The sequence below is a fragment of the Rhincodon typus genome, chromosome 2, assembly GCF_021869965.1.
Source record: "Rhincodon typus isolate 14 chromosome 2, sRhiTyp1.1, whole genome shotgun sequence".
In the NCBI taxonomy this organism is placed as follows: domain Eukaryota; kingdom Metazoa; phylum Chordata; class Chondrichthyes; order Orectolobiformes; family Rhincodontidae; genus Rhincodon; species Rhincodon typus.
Genome location: NC_063333.1, coordinates 96,742,161 through 96,763,951, shown reverse-complemented (window position 1 = coordinate 96,763,951; position 21,791 = coordinate 96,742,161). Strand labels below are relative to the sequence as shown.

Below are 21,791 nucleotides of genomic sequence, written 5' to 3'. Positions count from 1 at the left end.
ACTCTTTAAAAACAACAGTGGCAAATGCCCTTGATTGCACAGTTGATTATAGACAACTAACATTTCTCAAGTGGGATATTTGCTGACGCTGAAATAACAATTGAGAGGTAGAATTGGCTTCAGCACCAAGGTAAGAAGGAAATGACACTGCTATTCTGAAATGATATCTGTACTCCCATGTGTTAATTTTGTGTGGTTGTGTTTGGCTGTGATCCCATCGTGTCCTGTTGAACTCAGTGGCTAAAATGACCTGTTAACAATGTTAATGAACCAAAATACCATGGCCACACGGCCCTTAGAGTCATAGAGCTGTAAACATAGAAACAGAACCTTCAGTCCAACTCGTCCATGGTGACCAGATATCCTAAATTAATCTAGTCCTATTTGCCAGCATTTGGCCCACATCCTTCTAAATCCTTTCTATTCATATATCTATCCAGATGCCTTTTAAAAATGTCATCATTGTACCAGCCGCCACCACTTCCTCTGGCAGCTCATTCCATACACACACCACCCTCTGTGTGGAAAAGTTGCTCCTTGGATCCCTTTTAAATCTTTCCCCTCTCACCTTGAACCGATGTCCTCTAATTTTGGACTCACCCCACCCCAGGGAAAAGACCTTGGCTATTCACCCTATCCATGGCACTCATGATTTTATGAAACTCCAAAGGTCACCCCCCGCCCACCCCCAGCCTCTGACACTCCGGGGAAAATAGCCCCAGCCTATTCAGCCTCTGCCTATAGCTCAAACCCTCCAACCCTGGCAACAGCCTTGTAAATCTTTTCTGAACCTTTTCAGGTTTAGAAAAACATTTTTAAAAAGTTTGATGGATTGTGTACTTGCTGCCAAACATTGCATTATGAGTTCATTAGGGAAAGAGATACAGGATGTAATCAAACACAAGCCATTAGAATGATAATTATTGTACTTTGTGAACAATCTAGTAAAAAGTTTGGTGGTGTGTCAATATAACAAGGAAACCTGGTTCATTTTAAGTTTCATTGAAGAGGAATAGGCTCCCTGGTTGAGTTTAATTGGGTTTGTGAATGTAGAATTGTGCAATTAGGAGATAAGCATCTTGAGCAAAAATGTTGAGAAATTAACAGGTGCAATTAATAAGTCAGCTCCCTGAAGGATGCATGTGTAGTAGACATGTACGTAAACATATAAGCAAACATGCTCAATCTTTCTGACATTCAACTGCCCACTGTCCAAAATCCATCCAAAAAAAAGTGTTGCGACAGTTGGAAGAGAGAGGCAATGCCTTGGCTACATTAATGCTTAAGGCTCAGATGATGAAATTTTCAAACAGACCCTTTTGCATTCATGAATGTGATGTGGGCGTCACTGCCAAGACTGGTATTTTTGCCCATTGCTAATTGCCCTGAACTTATTTACTATCGAGGCCATTGCAGAGCACAGTTGAGTCAAAGACATCACTATGGGTCTGGAGTAACACATAGTTCAGACCCAGTAGAGGGGGAGATTTCCTTCCCTGAAAGGAATTAGCGAACCAGATGGATTTTTGCGATATTTGACAATTAGTTCCAGGATGTTTTAGAAATCATATTCAAATTTCACCATCAGCCTTGGTGTAAAAGTGTGAGCAGCCAGTCAACTTACTTTAACCATATTGCTGCTTAAGTAGGAATACGGGGATTCAATGCTAGTCATAGGACTGGAATTGCAATGTTCAGCAGCTTACTTGGCATCTGCAGTTACTCAACTGAATTCAGTGTCCTAAAACCAAGAGGCAGCTTGGTTTCTGAGCACTAGTTTCATGTGGGCATTATGGCTCTGCACTGACTTTGCACTTATTTTGCACTTATTTTGAATGGGAATGTAGTCTCCTCCTCTAAACCAGTAGACTTGAAACTTCAGAAAGTCTGAACTACTAGCAATTAAAATATTTGAAAGTTTAAAAAAAAAATGAATGCTCTAAAGGGCATTCTGTTTCTGAAGTTGTAGTCCAATTATTTTCAATGCTCCCCACCGGTATCCTGCCTATGCATTCAATTTAAGGGAGCAAAGCAGTCGTTTATACACGACTTAAGTTCTTCTCATGAACACTGCAGCAGCCTGGCAGCTGTTCAGCTCTTTAATATATCAGAATTAATTGTGTACTTACTTGAGATATTCTCTGCATTGTAATTTTTATTAAATCTAAGTATTTACAAGCAAGTCTTCCCCTTTATTTTGATGGCTTGATTAGTTATAGAAAAGCCAGACAATGCACAATGCTTAATGCAAATATGAAATGCAGTAATTCCTCTATCTGCAATGTCTCCCTTCCCAAGAAACCCGCGAATAGTGAAATTTGCAAGGGTTCTCAGGAGCTCATTAAAAAATAGGTTACAAAACACAGATACACACGCTTTGCCTGTGGATGTTGATTTTTGTTGTTACTTTTTGGCATGGATAGGTGAATTCACAATTTGTGATTTTGCGGATACAGAGAATTTAATGTGCATGTTTATCTGTTAAAGGCAATGCATTTGGTAAAATTATATTTATACAAATTAATCAAACTACTTGGGTTGTTTTACTCAAAAGGTTTTCCAAAAAGAATGATTTTCGAACTCAACTTTAAGCTGCATCATCTGTTTTCAGTTCACAAAGAACATTCACTCCCAATGTCTCAGTTGTCACAAGGAGTTATTTTCTGACATCAAGCTCCCAGAGACGATTGCCACAAGTGCATATCTGAAATGTGGACTTTTGATAGGTCCTTTTAGGTGGAAGTTATAATGTAGCATAGTGAGCAAAAATGATCTACAGAATAGTTCAATCACCTTTCAGTTGCTATTCTACACCCTGTTAGTGCTTGTAGAATCATACCCAAGCAAGGATTAATGCCTTTTGGAGGGGGCAAAGCTGTGAAAAACTGTATCATGACTAAAGTATACTACGTAGTATCAACTAATGAACTGAGCACATGATTTCCTCAGAGATTGTATCAAAGTCTATATTCAAAGAACAGCAAAAATGAATGAATAACCATGTCAAGAATAGACAAATCTGATGCAAACAAAAATAGTTTATAAGCAGCTTCTCACTGCTGGATAGAATGTATTAAAAAAAAACCAAGCATTCTCAATCAGCATAATTGAGAAGAAAAACAGAACAAAATAAATCACAGCAATGAGTTTTGGAAATTTTCCCAGTTACCAACTTGTTTCTTTGCTAATTTGATCTTTAACTCACACCACATCTCATTCACTGATCCCCCACTTTCTCATTGGCTTTGATACTGGGTCCCAATATCCCCACTTCAGGAGCTGGACTTAATGGCGGTAAGAGCAGGATCTCTGCACATCTCTTCATACCTTCCTCAGGATCAAGGACCCCAAAGGGCAGAGGTCAAGGACTACTGGCCAGTCAAAGGCTGGCAACTGCCAGTGGGGATGTAATAGCTGCTGCCAGTATGACATCTCCCGAAAGATCCAGCGACATCGCTGGATTCTAGGGCACAGTGGAAGGCAGATTGCAGGCAAATGAATATCAGCAACAAGGGCAGGGAGTAACTCTCAGCAGGCCTCCCCGTTCCTTATGTCAGGTCCCTTCCTCGGGCATGCAGTGCCGTTGAATGAGGAACCCTCAGCCTTCAAGAGACCTGCAAGCAAGTCCACCCCATTAGTTTGTTTGTGGAGTTCCCATACAGTAGTGTCCGCACTGGATTAACTGAACAGCCTCAACTGGCAGCAGGGCAGAAGTGTTGGCCACAGGCCTTTCCACCACTGACTTAACCGTGTGGAGTTAGGTAGATAGTAAAGATCTTCTCTGCCACAGTCTGATAAACTGATCCATCCCCACCATACTCAGCACAGGGAGGGTATTAACTTCCACCCATGCTTTTCACCTAGAATGTTCTGACATAATGGACATTGGATGAAGATGACATATAAATTGATAGTGATCCACAACATAATTATGAATAACTAGCTTATAAATAATGTCTGAGCATACTCGTGGGGAATGGAGACTTGGCAAGACACTGCCAAGCCATGAAAACAGACACCCAATAGAAGTTAGTCTACTTCAGTGGAGGAAACGAGAAGTGAAAGTTATTGGGGTGGCGGTATTAGGTATGGTAAAAGGCACAGTGTCAGTGGTTAAGGGAGGTGAGAGATCACAAAAAGGGCAAAGGTGTAGTCAAAAGTGAAAGATTAATATTATTCAATTAATTTTTAGCAATTGTTGCAAACTATTTTTTTGCAGTTTGTTTCTCCCCTGGGCACTTGACTTGGCATTACAATGAAGGATTTCCTTTTACAAAATTGAAAGTTTATTGTCCTTTGCTTACTTACATCATAAATGTAACTTGTTGTATTTTCAGAGGCATCCCTGTGAAAATCCTGCGCTCTTTTTGGCAATTCCCAGACACCTCATTATTAGGGAAGCAGATTCAAAGTACATATCTCCCAATATACACCTCAAAATATTATGCACAATAGCATTGTTAGCTCATGCAGCGTATCATATCACCTACTGTACTAACCACCTTTGGGATTATGGATGTAGCATCAATTGGATTATTTTTAGTACAAAACAAATGTTAACTGTTAACTGGACAGGTTATATGAAATCACATTCACGATTAAGTACTTCCCCAATTTGCTCATTGTCACTCTTCTGTTTTGAATAAAAGTCCTGAATCTAAAATCTTTTACCCTAAATGGTTGAGTAGGAACACTAAAAATTACTGCAAGTAAAAATGTAAAGATGCAAATCACAGAAACCTTAAGTTGTACTTATTATTTTTCCATCCCTATAAAAAGTAACACACATCCCAAGCAATGATAGAAAGTAAATAATTCCTCTATACAGGTGTGTATGTTTCAGTAACAGAATTATTCATGGAACTGCCTGCAATGAAATAGAAGTATCATACAGGAATCCAAAAAAAACTGAGGAGAAACACTTACAAATGTATTTCTATTTCCTTTTTCTCTAGAGATAGTGCCCCTCTTCCAACCCAGCACCTACTGTATATAACAGCACCATGGCTCAGCACAAGTAGCTCAGGATCTGTTGTCAAAATATTGCGTATTGCACATACCTGTTTATTATATATTTCATCCAGCAGAATGATCTATATTTTGTGATTCATGTAGGGGAAAATCATGAAGTGATAAACTAATCAGTTGAACAAAACAGTATAATGAGAGCATGAAAAATATTTCAAAGTTGGTTTAAACAAAATATCATCCTGTATCTGTTTTGGGCTACAACACCCATTTCTTCCTTTCCCTGTGAATTGCCTTGGCACGTTTCCACAAATGAAACTGAGGGGTTAGCTGAATTAATTTTCAGCTATCCAAACTCGTGCTATTAGATGGAGATGTGAGCAAGACATATCAACCAGAAAAAGTCCCAAATTAACACTTCCCAATACAAGGTGATTGATCTCATAATGGAATGTATTAATTGTCCTGGTGGGAACAGAGGGCACTTGAGAGCTCAAGATAGAACTTTTACTTCTGTTTACAGTCTAACGATTAGTTTTGTGCTATTTAGTAGGTAATATAAGAGGGTCAGAAACAAGATCATACCAACCGCAAAATGGCAAATCAGATGTACACCTGAACCAAATATCTGTATTTTCTAGCAATTTGGTTAAAAATTTGCATTTTAGACTAAATCTGTTAGAAACATTACGGTCTGGATTTTGCAGTCAATAGGAAAGGAAGATGCTTGCCATTAAAACAAGCCAAGAGGCATAGATAGGATAATGCTCTCAAGATTATGGGCTCACATCTTATCACAGAAGTTGGTGAAACTTGAATTCAATAAAAAAATCTGGATTTAAAAGCTAGCTGAACGGTAACCATGAAACCACCGTCAACTGTTGTAAAAACCTAGTTGTTCCATTAACATTCTTCAGGAGGGGAAATCTGTCAACCTTACCTAGTCTGGACAAGATTCAAAGCCCACAACAACATGGTTGACTCTTAACTGGCTATAAGTGAGCCACTTAGTTTATGAGACAATTAAGGACAGGCAAGCCAACCCTGCCCATATCCAATAGACATTCCTTTTGAAAAGGCTCAAGTGTAGCACCCTTTACAGGGATATGTGCCATGTGGGAGCAGGACAAGAAACAACAATCAGATCAAAGCAACTTTGTTGATTTATGCAAGTTTAAACCAAGTACAAATTACAAATTAAAACAATGCAAAATCATGCACAGAAAGTGGAGAGGGAAATATTATTTATACTTTATTCCTTTTTTTTAAAAAAAAGAATCTGGAACACTTAAGCTCTGAAGAAATGAGACTCTGAACTTGTGAAATTAAGTTTCCAGTACCAGTGAGGACATTTGCCAGCAATTACAACTTAAGAGTTTTTAAATATTCACTTTCACCTGAATACACCAGCCTTACAATTTTTTTTAATCATGTTCAATTGGCAACTAGCAACTTCATCCCTTTGTGGTTTTCAATGTGGAGTCCACCAGATTGTAATGTGGATTGCAACTTTAGGATTTCTGCATTTAATTGTGCACTTAACAGGTTGCGATGTTGTTTATACCATTAGAGACAAGAATGCTATTAGTTTCATCATTATTGGCAATACAAAATTTGTGTTACTCTACCGTAAACAAGCTTCAAAATAATTTCTAAAAGAACAACTGCTATTCAATTTTTAATGTATCTGAAAAGCAAAGAACTTTTCCAAGCTTCTTTTTGGCCCTGGTCAAATTATCAATACAGTCCGACTCAAAGTCTAAGCCTGTATTCAACTATCAGGCATTTATTCATGTCAAAATTTATTCATTACTCGATAGATGTGTACAAAATGATCAGAGGTATAGATAGAGTGGACAGCCAGAGATTTTTTCCTAGGGTGGAGGTAGCTATTACGAGGGGCATAGTTTTAAAGTGAGTGGAGGTAGATATAGGGGAGACGTCAGAGGTAGGTTCTTTACTCAGAGAGTGGTCAGGGCGTGGAATGCATTGCCAGAGAGGGTAGTGGACTCTGCCTCATTAGGGGCATTTAAGCGCTATTAGATAGGCATACGGATGATAGTATAAGGTAGGGGTGGAGGTGAGATAGACCTTAGGATTAGGGTAAAAGTTCAGCACAACATCGTGGGCCAAACGGCCTGTACTGTGCTGTTCTGTTCTACGTTCTATGTTCAAACTACTGCTGCAAATTTGAGATAACAAGGTGTAGAGCTGGATGAACACAGCAAGGGTCTAGACCCGAAATGTCAGCTCTCCTGCTCATTTGATGCTGCTTGGCCTGCTGTGTTCATCCAGCTCTACATCTTGTTATCTCAGATTCTCCAGTATCGGCAGTTCCTACTATCTCTGCTGCAAATTTGAGCTCATTTTATACATTGAGTCATTTAATGTTGCTGGGAGAATTTATTTCCTCGAAATTATTAATGAAGATAGAGACTATTGAAACGTTATCAATGAATTGCACAGGTTCATCATTTTAATATTTGACAGAAGCTTGTCATCTGTTCACAATACAGAAAGACCAGTACTAATGTTTCTTTGAGCACTTTCATGAATTAAAGAGAAACAGATGGCTAGTTAATTATTAGGCACCAACTGTTCAAAAATGTTCCTTGCATGAATAATCAATTACCCCTCAAAGAAACAATTATTCAGCAGTGTATTTACATCATTACCCAACCTGTACCTTTAAAAACAGAACCACCAATTTCACCCAAACCAACTTCTGATTTTTGTTCACTTTCAGGCTCCAAGAAAATTCCGTACTTCCTCCTTAAGTGAGGGAATTCTTCATAACATACCCAATCATATTAAATCAAGCAGTAAGGATATTTTGTTAGTGTTGGAGTGCAGGGAAGATTCTCTCTCAATCATCTCATTGGCTATTTTAAGACAGAAACTGCCAGAGTGCCACGTGACCATTAATAACGTTACGTATTGATCTTTGACTTGGAAGAAGAAACAATAATTAAACATTTTTGCTTTGTCTTTAAGGAATACAATGTTCCAAGTGGCTTTACACAATTACATCAAATCTAATGCATGGATAATGAACTTTTATTAAGTATCAACATTCAGCTATAAATCTATAAGCAAGCTCCAGTGGGTTGTTTAAGGGCTGTTTGGAAGTTGATCATTGATTAACAGCTTAATTAAATGGAAATGCAGCAGCTTTCCAAAATTTATTTATCCACTAATAATTAGCTGACAAAAATCCTAAAAAGTAGTCAAATAGACAAATGTACCTTCATTGTTAGCAAGTTAAGGGCTGTAAGATTTTAAGATGCAGGTTATACTCTGCAGAGTTTTTTAAAAAAAATAAACTATTCCATATATAAAAGATTTTGTATTTTCAGGAAGCAATTTATAGTGCACAGGAACAGATTAAGAACAAGCAATCAATTAACCCAATTATGAGTACTTGATATAAACACATTGTTCCTATCTCTTGGATTTATTGTTCACACATACAATCTACCTATATATACACAGAAAGAGAGCCCAAGTTAATCTAGAAGAAAAATAAAGGGATTGAGTTCATCAGTCTCCTGAATCAAAGGCTTAAATCCAGCTCATTCATCCATCAAGAGTGCATAAATCAGTGCTTCCCAAATTTTAACGAATTTACAAATTTTAACAAATTGTCACTTCATTTCTTTTTGGTGAATGGCAGGGGGTGCCTTTCAGACGAGGAGAAGCAAGGGGTCAACCCAAAATTTCAGCTCATGACCTCACTTTGGGGGGTCCTGGTATAAACTGTTATAACGCATTTGCCAAAGACGTTCATTTGGCCTTTGCTGCAAAAAAATGTCCCACTAAAAATTACAGTAATCACGTCATGTTCAAGAAAAGTGTGAAAGGTTGATGCGATTTTTGACTTGCTCGCCGAGATCGCAAGTTTGTTTGTAAACGTGCCGTCACCATACCAGGTAACATCAGTGCGCCTCCAGTGTAGCGTTGGTGTTCTGTTCCGCTTGCTATTTACGTGTCTCAGTTTGCTGGGGTTGGTGGCATCACTTCCAGATTGGTTTCTTACTGTTGGTATATGGGGTCCAGCACTACATGTTTGTTAATGGAATGAATGGTTGGTTCACATCGAGACAGGAATTAGTTTTTTAAACCTGGCTTCCAAAATTAGCTCACTCCTTTAAAATGAACAAATTAGCACCAGATTACCTGCTTTAATTCTTGGGTGGCAACAGTTGGACAGCAATGAGCCTTACAACATATAAGTTGGTGGGGCCTGCATGTTCATAAAGACTGGAACATAATTCCAACTTCAATTGCTGTCAAGGAGCCTTTGCTGGAAGTATGTGGAATTGCTGGATGACAACAAGATTGGTATCAGAAGTGATGAGCCCACTGGTCTCAAGCCAATAATGTCACCCTGCTGAGTTACTAAAAGCAAGACACATACACAGAAGCACAACCCAACAAGAGTTGAGAACGGTCAGACATGGGAGCTAGGAGGAAAAGCAAATTGCTGAGGAAAAGCAAATAACAGTTGTATATCGCGACAAATCAGATATCTTCAGAGAGTTACGTATACAGATCGCTGACCTGAAAAAGGGGTGAAAATACAATAAGGAACTTCTCTTTAAGAACCCAACTCAGGAAATTCATAAATTCAATATTTATTTGTTTAGATAGAAAAGCATGCGGTAAAGTTGGACGGTTCAAACTGACAAATACATATTCAAATGTGTAATAGGAAAGGATCTAAGAATACAAAAAATATTTCCATTTATAATCAGTGACAGCCAATTTCTATTTTCTTTAAGATCAGGCTCACTTCCACAATCAGGCTAAGGAGGTGAAAGTCTTCTAACAGTTTGTAAGGGTCATATATGACATGAGATTAGACACTTCAAATGACTTTTCCTGTGGACTTGGATCAGAGAACAAGACCAACCTTGGGAACTCATAATAAAATGGCTAAAGGTTCCGAATTGTATCAAAAAAAAACTCAGATGATTGCATTTAGTAAGTAAGTAGTAGAATTTTATTTCAATTTAAAATCACATTAATTGAAGAGTAAAAGAAAACTTAATAGTTGCCATCTATTTATAATTGATGCTGGCAATGTATTATTTAGGTAAACAAATCAAAGTTAAAATGAAAATTCATAATTTATCATGTTTTGGTGAAGTAATTGGTAAAGAAGTTCAAACCAAAGGCTAACTTTCTTATCATTTCCTGTATAATAGAGTAAACCTACATAGAGTGTAACAGTCTCAAAACTGCTTAGTCATCTTGCTTGCAATTCAGTTTCAAAATTTTTTCATCATCTAATTCCACACAGTTAGATCAGGGAATTCTGGGTGCAAAATTACACAAGCTGTTCGCTAAGAAACTAAGCAGCCGCTCTGGGACCATGATTTATGACTATAGAATTATCCTGTCATTTTTTTGTTGGACAACTGAAGTTGCTTGAACACTCACTGACATTCCCATGCTTATTTTCTCAAGACGCATTTTGGTGTTGGTCAAGTTTAAATATTCTCCTCTTCACGCAGGAACTGAAATACCGAAGAGAAGTCTTTCTGAGCGTATCCCCTTGCACACATCATCCTGTAAATCTGATGAGACAGTGTTCCTAACAAAGCAGGGGTTTTAGTGTTCGTTGCTATGTTTTGTACTAGTCCCAGATCCTAAATGGAAGAAATAGAAAGACATTTAGAGAATTATTTATTAAAGCTCACCCTTGAGTTCAACGCTGTGATCCCATTCAGACCACAAATAACTGCATGATCATTATAATAAACCACAAGTACTTTTCCATGCATTTTTTAAAGCAAAGTGTCTGAAGAAGGGTCTGACCCGAAACGTCAGCTTTCCTGCTCCTCTGATGCTGCTTGGCCTGCTGTGTTCATCCAGCTCTACACCTTGTTATCTCAATATTTCAGAAACTATTTGCCAAACTACTGAAAAGTTGGCTAAAATTTTCTGTTTGGTCATTATGAAATGCACATTTATAAGAAGTCAACCTACATGGCAAGTAGCACAGGCTCAACTCTTTCCCAAATCCAGAGACATGACCAGTTTTCATCTCTTGCCGTCTTTTCATCATGGCAAGAGCTAGCCACTTAATTGTTCAATTTTAATTTGTGGTAAAATTTCACATTCCCGATTCCTTTCTCTTTTTCTCCTGCACCACCACCCCCCACATTGTTTCGTTCAGTCCAATTTAGTGACTCATTTATCTTCCAAACACCCAAAATCAAAAATTTAACATGCTTTCGCTCTAGAGAAGCCAATGTTTCTGCTGAAAATCTGATGTGCCTAGTTTTTGTTTTATTTAGTTTTCAGGCTTTAGTTCTCCAAAGGAAATAAATACTCAACACAAATGACTTTCCAATGTATTGTCCACTTAGCTCACAAAAGTGAGGAACTGGATTTGCTATCCCCATGTAACGTGAGAAAAACAGCATGAGGTTCAGGAAATTTCCCCAGACCATTAAAAATGGACAGAAAGGCAAGTCAGTGAAACTGCCCTTCCCATCAGGTTACATGGCTCAATATAGAGCAAAAATCGAGAAATTAGTAAAATGAGAAGAATATTCATCCAGAGGAACAAGAGTAGGCCATTCAATGAAGTCATGGCTGATCTGTGGCCGAACTCCACATACCTGCCTTTGGCCCATATCCCTTAATCTCTTTGCGGAACAAAAGTTTTAAATCTGAGATAGATAACTGAACAACTGATCTTGCATCCTCTGCCATTTGTGGAAGAGAGCCAAACATCTATCACCCTTTATGTTAGGGAAGGGCTTCTACACAATCAGAAAGTCTGAGAGTTAGGGCCAAACCAATGTCCCCTAGTTCGAGAAGCCCCAAGCAGTGGAAATAATTTCTCCTTATCTGCCTTGTCTTTTCCTGCTAATGCCTTGAAGATTTTGATCAGATTGTCTTTTAATCTTTCAAGTGCGAGAGAAAACAGGCCTTGTGTGTATAAGCTCTCCTCATAACCTATAAAAGAGTCCAGTCATCACCCTTGTAAAACCAATAATATAGTTTCTCCAATGTATCCTTCCTAAGGTGTGGTGCCCAGATCTGCTCATAGTATTCCAAGTGGGGTCTAACCAGGGTTTTGTATAGCTGCAGCATATCCTCTGCATCCTGGTATACTCCAGTCCTCTAGATATAAAGGCCAGCTTTCCATCAGATTTGTTGATTATTTTCTGCACTTGTTCAGGACTTTTTCAAAGATCCATGCACCTAAACTCCCAAGTCTCCTTGGGTATCCACAGTACTTTGTACCTTATAGAAAGTACCTCGATCCATTCTTTTTCGATCCAAAAACTGATAACCCATGCTTAGTTACATTGAACTCTTATCACAATTTTGCCCATTCACTTAGCATAAAATTATGAATGGATATTGATAGACTATCTCCTCTGTTTGCAATGCTGCTTAACTTTGTCATCATCAAATTTGGATATATGACTTTCTATGCCATTAATAAATAATGTGAATAATTGGGACCCTAACACAAACCTTTGTAACACAGCACTGTTTAAATCCTGACAATTTGAGTACTCACCCATTATCCCTACTTTCTGTAGCCTGTCACTCAACCAGCTTCCCAGCCATGTCAGTAATTTGCCTTCACTTCTATGGGCTTCTACCTTTGTTAACAATCTCTTATGTGGGACTTTATCAAATGCCTTATTGAAGTCCATATAAACAACATCCATAGAGACATCCCCCTGTCAGCTGCCTCAGTTACCTCTTTAGTGAGGTTTGTCAGGCATGACCTACCTGTCATGAATCCATGCTGCCTCTCCCAGATTAACTGAAAATTTTCGAAGTGTTCAGTTACCTTATTCTTGACTATAGACTCCAACAAATTCCCCACCACAGAAGTTAAGCTAACTGGTCTGTAATTCCACGGCTTTCCTCTTTCGCCCTTCTAAAAGTGGAGCGTCATGTGCAATTTTCCAATCCAAAGGGGCAATTCCTGTATCTACGGAACTCTGAAAGATTACAGTTAGGGAATCTACAAAAAGTGCACCCCTACTTCCTTTAACACCTTGAACAGAAATTGCCAGGTTCTGTGGATTTGTCACTCTTTAATTCCATTAGTTTCCTCATTAACAATGTCTGAATCACATTAAATTTATTCAATCCTTATCCCCAGTCCACTATTAATTTCATCAGGACCTGTAGCAAGCTATTCTCTTTTTCTACTGTAAATACAGAGGCAAAGTAATTATTCAACAAGCCTGCTTTTCCTCATAGTCGTTGACAAAATCCTCACTTTGTCTTTAGTGGGCCAACATTGTTCCTGACCACTCATTTTCCCATTATGTAACTATAAAATTTCTTCTCATTGATTTTGATGTCCCTAGCAAGTTTCCCTTCATAATCTCTTTGAGTAGCACTTATTAGCTGCTTTGTGGCCATTTGCTTGACCCATTCAGCATGATCTGAGTTTTTTTTTCCCCCAATTTTTTAAGCCCTTTCCTTTTGTTTTATGCTGCCTTCTGTGAAGTAGAGTTTCTATCTCTCAGTGGTACAAACTTGTTTTGTATTATTAAATATTTCTTTAAGCATCCTCCAAATCATCACCACAAAGTCATACCTTTCCAATTCCAAGGTTTGATCATGCTTAAAAAAAAATTGCAAGGTATCAAATGATCTGTTTATCATCTTGCCTGGAGAACAAAAGGAAAACCAATGGGTTGAGGTGCACAATTTTTCCAGACATAAAAATTGAAGGTTTTGTTGTGTGTGGCTGGTTATTTAATCCCAATGAGGGCAGGTCTGATGTTTGACAACTGACTGTAATGCCAGTATTAAGGACCTTCAATCAGCTGGCTATGACATAACATTAGAAGATTTTAATCAGGTTTCTTGTCTTCCCTCAATAAGCTAAATAACCTGTGGCATGAATATTCTACAAAGGACAGAGAAAAACGTGATTTTTTTTTGTAAATAGTACCTTCGCCATTAACGCTGCTGCAAAGCCACCTTGATAATCATTAGCAGAAGGGACACCGTCCATCACTCCCGGTACAGGGTTGTAGGTGTCGCTTGACCAGCATCGACCCGAACTCATATTCACAATTTTTGTCAGAAGCTTCGGGTCAAGCCCTAGCCTGTCAAAAGTCACAAACGAGTAGTTTTAAGGTCAAAGTGTCAGTGCGGTTGACCAGTTATCTGCTGTTTGACCCAACATAGCCATTTGTCTCATTCTAGCAAGCATCTTCCAAAATGATACTGCATTTATTGTGGATTTATGATGCACTTTCAAGTGATTCTAACTCAGCCCAGCATATACAAATTGAACCAAGCTATTAAATACATGGTCAATAAATTTTAAAGAGACAGTACTCTCGGGATTGCACAGGCTAGATATGAATGATGTTACAGTAATATTCATGCAACATTCATTTTTTTTCTTATTCTAATCTGGATTTCTTAAATTGTTGAATCTCAATAACTAATCAGTCTTTCATTAAAATCCTGAGAGAAATATTTAATGACACATATACAAATTTCCATACATAGTGTTTTCTAACGGTATACATGGTTACCCAAATTCGAACATGTGACTTGTGTTTCCATCCATTTTTCAAAATAGGAAATGTTAGTCCACTGTGGGGGAGTAATTTTTGCCTCTTTACAATAACAGGGAAACACTGGTACACCAATGAAGTAAAAGCTGCAACTGTCAACATTTTTAAAGTTGCTCAAAATAAAAAATTCACCAATGCTGCTGTTTGGCCAACAAATTTCAAACATGGCGACTAGATAAACGCAAGATTTGCAGGGATTGGTGGCAAGCAATTAAAAGAAGCTAGGGTTAAGAAGTTGGACAGCGGGTTGTAATAAATACTTTTTCAAACGTACACTTCCTTTGTACTTTAATTGCATGTTCTGAAAAAAAGAACACAAAAGAGAATGTGCCCATTGTGGTCAGAAGACATGAACTTGGAGGTATGTAAATAGATAAATGTGATGACTAACTGTGATCATAACCAAATTGTCACCATTAATATTGTGAATAACGGTGAGAACCAGTAGTGCTTTACTAGCTGAAACATTAATCATCATTAATAAATGGGTGACGTTTTGAGAAGCCTTTTGTTAAATACAAGAATTGTATACTTCACATGGCCTTCATCTTAGACTACCAAACATTGTTCTCACTCAGAGGAAGCAAGTTGAGTATCATAACATGTTAAATAACAAAGTAACACAGTGCAAATTACATCTTCATGGTCTAGGTTTCACAAAGAAAAAGTCCAAAATAAGATTTTCTAAAGGAGGATCCCAATCCGAAACATCAACTTCGTGCTCCTCTGATGCTGCCCGGCCTGCTGTGTTCCACCAGCTCCACACTTTTCTTATTTTGGATAACAATACAATTTTTGACACCCTTCTTGTATTTGCACCTGCGCAGAATTATATTACACAAGAGAGGGACTGGAGACACGGATAAGGTACAACTGCAAGTAGGCTCCCACAGATGTTGATCAGGAACACAATGTGAGCAGTCTACAGACCACTTACAATATTGGGACCATTTGTACAATTGGTCAGTGCTGACCTGCTGTCAACTGCATCTATATATACACATGAATTATTCAATCATACTAACCCTCCAATGTAACCGATATTACCTGAACACCTATAGTTCAGAGACCTTTATAATGCCTCCTAATCTAACCACATACTGCATTTGTGTATTGTTTGAATTCTTTTTGGTTCTCCTCATACAGCAGAGTAAACATTTCCCGAAGTATCAAAAAGCACCAATTCATACAATTTGTGTGCAATAATTGTGTAATCGTTCAGAACCAGATAAGCATAGGCTAGACAGAAATCAGAGTGAATTATTGGCACAGACAAAAAAAACTGCAGGATGCTGGAATCCAAGGTAGACAAACAGGAGGCTGGAAGAACACAGCAAGCCAAGTAGCATCCGGAAGAAAGGAGCAGTCAACATTTTGGGTATTACCCTTCTTCAGAACTGGATGTGGGGGTAGGGGGAGTGCAGATAAAGGGGATGGGGGGGACAGGGAGAAAGGGGGTGGAAGCAGAATGGTGGTGATAGGTATGACCTGGTTGGTCGATGGGAGGGATGAATCCCGTTGGAGGCTGGAAGGGAGGGTCAGAAGGTGGGGCTGGAAGGGAAGGGATGAGGCATGGGATGGGTGGCAAGGTTATTTGAAATTGTAGAAATCAAATGTGGAGTCCTCTGGGCTGTACGGTGCCCAGGCGGAAGATAAAAGGTGTTGTTCTTCAAATCTGTATTCCGAGTTGCCGCGACACTGGAGGAGGCAGACGAAGGACATGTTGGAGGGGGAGTGGGATGGGGAGTTGAAATTTGCGGTGACCAGGTGGGTAGGCTGGCCGTTACAGGCCAAGCGGAGATGCTTGGCAAAACGATCACTTAGTCTACGTTTGGTCTTACTGATGTAGAGAAGACCACATTGGGAGCACCGGATGCAATAGACTAGGATGGAAGAGATGCAGGTGAAGCTCTGTCTCACTTGGAAGGACTGTTTAGGGCCTTGAATGGAGGTGGCGTGCAGGCTGGTGTTATATCTTTTATGGTTACAGGGGAAGGTACTGGGCTAGTTGGAGTGGTTGGTGGGGAGCGTGGCACGAACTAAGGAATGGCGAAGGGAATGGTCCTTGTGGAAGGCAGAGATGGGCGGGGAGTCGAAGTCTAATTAGAGTTGGTGAAAGTTGGTTTGAGGATGATACATTGGATACGAAGACTGGTGGGATACAAAGGGAGGACAAGGGGGATCCTATTTTTATTATGTTTGGAAGTGGGGGGGGATGGTGGTTATGAATTGTGGAGCAGGGAATGGAGGAAGCGTGGTGGAGGGCTGTCTGGACAACAGAGGGAGGAAAACAACATTGATTGAACAAGGCGGACATCAGGAATGCTTGGGAGTAGAACGTCTCATCAGAGCAGATGCGACAGAGAAAGAGGAATTGGGAAGACGGGAAGGAGCTTTTGCAGGATACTGGGTGGGAGGAGGTGTAGTCTATGTAGCTATGGGAGTCTGTGGGTTTATCGGAAATGTTGGTACATAAAGCTGTTGCCTGAAATGGAAACAGAGAGGTCAAGAAAGTGGAGGGAGGTGTCAGAGATGGACCAAGTGAACTTGAGGGCAGGGTGGAAGTTGTTAGCCAAGTCGATGAACTGTTCCAGTTCAGCCTGGGTGCAGGATGCAGCACCGATGCAGTCAATTGATGTGACGGCAAAAGAGATGGGAACGGTACCAGTACCAGTGTACATACTGAAGAGGGACTGTTCGACTACTGAGAAGGTGACACAAGTTGAAAGAAACAAGAGTAATTAGCAAAGAATTGTAAGATTGCAAAACCTCTCCATAATTGTTAAGACTATGCTGATGACAGTACATCAAAAGTGTGAATGAATCAGCTGCTTTGTTGGCGGCAGGTACAATGATCAAACTTCAGGATTCCTTTGAACAGACAGAAGTTACCAGAGTCTAAAGTTTGAGCAGCAGCATTCATCTAGACAACAGAGGCCCAGTGATGATCAGCTCTAATAGTACTAGACCGGAAAAGTCTAGACTAGACAGTAGAAAGAACACTGGAAAATTGATCAAACATTATTTCTCTTTCACAAAACCATACTGAATTGGTTTGATTGTCTTTAGCTTTTCCAGATGTCCTGCTACATTTTCCTTGATAACGGACTCTAGCATTTTCCTAACGACAAATGTTTAGTGTAACAGGCCCACAATTTCCCCATGCTCTGTGCCCCCCTCTACTTGAAGAGGGGAAATCAGATTTGCAGTTTTCCATTCTGCCAGAACTCTCCCAGAATCCAGGAATATTCAATCAATGTCTCCATTATTTCTGCTGCCACTTTCTTTATAAGATCTTTCCACCATTAACACCTTACTTACTTGTTACCTTTGGCATATTTTCGGTGTTCTCTGAAAACCAATGAAAAATATTGACTTAAGTTACCTGCCATTTCCCTATTCCCCAGTCGCATTCCCCAAGGGTCCCACACTTAATTTAGCTACCTCCTTTTATATATGCATAAAGCTCTTGCTGTTTGTTTTTATATTTCTTCTCAATTTATTTTCATAATCAATTTTGCTCCTTTCATGAGCTTTAAAAGTCATCCATTGAGAATGTTTTGAGAACCAGTAATCATCTGGCCTACCAGTCATTTTAGCTGCTTTGTATGCCTTTATTTCTGATTGGATACTCTGCTTGGCCACCTTCATTAACCACAGGTGGATCATTCTACTCTTCAAGTCCTTTTTGGCTAGAGTAATGCTTTCCGAGCTTTATGAAATATCTGCTTAAATGCGTGCCACTGCTTATCCACCAACAAACTTTCATCATATCTCTGTGGTAGCTGTTACTGAAGTTCAGGACACTTTGAAACCTAATTGCTCTCCCTCAAACTGAATTTGAAATTCTGTGCTGCGGTTGTTATCCCTTGGAGGACCCTCGTCTATAAGATCACTCGTTAACTGCACCTCATTATGCATTACTAGATCTAAAATAGCCTGTTCTCAGGTAACATAGCAAGAACTGCAGATGCTGGAGTCAGAGATAACACAGCGTGGAGCTGGAGGTACACAGCAGGCCAGACAGCATCAAAGGAATAAGAAAGTTGACGTTCTTCTGATGTTGCCTGGCCTGTGGTGTTCCTCTAGCTCCACACTTTGTTATCTCTGTTCTCAGGTAAGTTGTCCAAAATACTGTTATAAATAGCAATCTCTGACACACTAGAAATTGGTCGTCCATGTTCCCCTTGCCCATCTGATTTATCCACTTATTATGATGAGGATTAAAATTATCCATGACAATTATAGTGCCCTTCTTATATGCCTCCATTATTTGCATTATATACGCTTTCTTACAGTGAGGCAACTCTTCAGGGGTCTGTAGGCAACTCCTATTCTTGATTTCTTTCCCTACTCATTCCTTATTTCCACCCAAACTGATTCCATTTCATGATCTATTATACCTCTATCCCTACTGACCACTGCACTGATGCATTTTTTTTTAAAAACAAGAAAGCTACCACACCTTTAATTCTTCTTTGCCTATTGTTCTAGAACACTGATTGCCCTTGAATATTGAGTTTCCAGTCTTGGGCACCTTGTAAATACATCTCTGTAATACTATTCAAGTCATATTTATTTATTTCTATTTTGGGTATCAACACATCTATCTTGTTCCAAATGTTGCATTCGCTCAGATAAAAAAGCCTTATCCTTTGACTTTATAACCATTATTTCTCTATTTGATGGAGTGCCTCAAACAGCTGAATGTGTGCGTCCACATTTACAACAGTAAATGAGAAAATAAGGAATACCTCTCTCTTTACTTTTTAAAATCAACCATGTAAAAAAGTAGGATTTATTCTTCCCACCATCCAAGCACAGTAAAAGCTATTTTTTTAAACAACGGTCACTGTGTATACAAACACGGTAAATAACCCACAGATGCCTGTACTAATCATGTGACTTGACCTGACCTGACTCAACTCGACTAGCCTTCCAGACCACTCTCCAAAATCAATGTCATCTAGCCAATCGTACCCGGAGAACCTCCCAATAGTTCTGGAGTTCTCACAGTTGTGTATTAGTCTGATACAGAAATGATCATCTCCAAGAAAAAAAAAATTTACAATTGCAAGTTACACCCATTTTATAAGATATGTTAATGACATTCTACTTAACCCTACAATGGACCACAGCAACACTATCTGCAGATAGTGTCTGGAGAGTAGCTATTTCTTGGGTCGCATTACACCCTCAGTCCTGAACCCAACAGCTTTTTGAGTCTACAATTTCAAAACAGCAGACAGATATGGAGTCAGTGCTGCTCCATACAACATCAGGAGACTCCAAAAATATCCACACCCTGACTGATGGAGAAGTAGTGCAGTACGTTACAGCAAAAGATGAGGCTAAAACATTTGCATCCATCTTCAGCCAGAACTGCCGAGTGGATGCTCCAACTCTCCCTCCTCCACTGGTCCCCAGCATCACAGGTGCTAGTCTTCAGCACTTTAATTCATGCCAAATGGCATCCAGAAACTGATGAAGGCAGTATATACTGGAAAGGCTACAGGCTCATATGACATTCCAGCAATGACACTGAAGACTTGTGTTCCACAACTAGCAGAGCCCAAGCAAAGTTATTCCAGTGCAACCGGTACATTGGCACCTACACGGCTATTTGGAAAATGTGTATGAACAGGACAGATCCAACTTGGCCAATTGTTGCCCCAGGTACTCTTAATCATCAGGGAAGAGATGGAAAAGGGTGCCGAGAGTGCTAACAAGCAGCACCGGATCAGCAATTACCTGTTCATTGGCAGTTTGTGTTCCGTCAAGGCAACTCTGCTCCTAACCTCATTATAACCTTGGTTCAAACATGGACGAAGTAACCAAGCACTACATTCACCTCTTGTCCGAAGAAATGGACACAAGGCAAAGGCGATGGAAGAAGAGTTCAACATCATGCCGTGCTCAAAATTCATTAAGGCAGGGTGCAAAGGGATGAAATTGAGACCTTTGCTGAGGACACAACATTCAGCTGAAGGTCAAACAGGACAGTAAATACACAAGAGGTGGGGTTGAGGGAGGGGATTGAGTCAGAGGGAAGGGAATGGGAAGAAGGTTCCAGAGGGCCGTGGGCATCTGAGTTGTTGCATCCTGTGTTCCTTAATGCCTTAAGAGGAAAAGAGAAAATTTCTAGCTAGCACGCTGGATTAACTGGAGGATGAAGTGGAACTGGGTAGCAGTGCAGCTCTGACCCAGCATGAAGTGGTGCTATTGGAGAAAAAGGTTGAGAGTGCGCAAATGACGACGCATGACTCAGAGTGTAATCTCAGTATGCAGCGAGAACAGCTGTCTGTGGAACACTGACCATCACGGAGAAACCAAGTGTAGACTGGGTGACCGTGTTACAGGACACTTACGCTCTGTCCGTAAAAATGACCCCGAGTTCCAGTTACCTACCACTTCAACTCACCACCTTGTTCCTGGGCCTACGTCTAGGTCTCCGGCTTGCTGCAAAACTCAGTGCAAGCTTTCCGCTTGGGAACTCTACAGTCTTCAGGACTCTACGCTGAATTCAACAATTTTAGGGGTCGCGGCACCTTCTCCCACGTCCTTACCTCAAAGACCAGGTCTGGTTATCACGCACTACCCCTTTAACCACTAAGAGTCCCCATTAGCAGCCATTCATTCTCCTAGGCTGACCATTATCCACAACTCTCTCTCTTTGGGCTCTATCTTTATCTATCGTTTACTCCTTACCCCTCCCCCCCACCCTATCTTCTGCATATAAACCAACATTTTCCTAGTTGCCATGAGTTCTGAAGAAGGGTCACTGGAGCTAAAATGTTAACCTGACTCCTCTCCACAGATGCTGCCAGACTGCGGATTTTCCAGCAATTTCTATTTTCGTTTCTGTAAATTGCTGCTCAGATACCCACATCTAGAATTTCCATTTCACGGGCAACTGCAGCAGTAAACCTTGCCATCTGTACAATATTGTCCAACTCAGCTTGGGTATATTCAGATGACATGTCATATGTATGGAACTTAAAATTGGAATGTCTGAATGTAAATAAATTAATGGAGTGTCTCACATGGGATGGTAACAGTATTTGAAGTACTGCTGTCACATACTGCCCAGAGGCCGAAACACAGATTCCCATGAGTAGTGACATCTTCCCTTTTTGGGAGACAGCCTACATTCCAAATTCTCCGTACAGAATGCCAATGCAATCTACGTTGGGATAAACATAAATTCCTCCTCTGGCACCACAGATCCTTTATTGTCCAAAC

At 39.8% G+C, this 21,791-nt stretch overlaps 1 protein-coding gene across 1 annotated transcript in view; it reads right to left on the bottom strand.

Moving 5' to 3' along the window:
• Nucleotides 1-9,586: 9,586 nt before the first annotated feature.
• Nucleotides 9,587-21,791, bottom strand: part of hibadhb (3-hydroxyisobutyrate dehydrogenase b) — a 102,458-nt gene continuing 90,253 nt past the window's right edge. The window contains exons 6-7 of the mRNA XM_020528145.2: nucleotides 13,913-14,069; nucleotides 9,587-10,619 (exon numbers count right to left, since the gene is read on the bottom strand). Coding sequence (XP_020383734.2) covers nucleotides 10,461-10,619; nucleotides 13,913-14,069 — 316 coding nt within the window. The 3' untranslated portion in view covers nucleotides 9,587-10,460. The remainder of the gene's footprint in view (nucleotides 10,620-13,912; nucleotides 14,070-21,791) is intronic.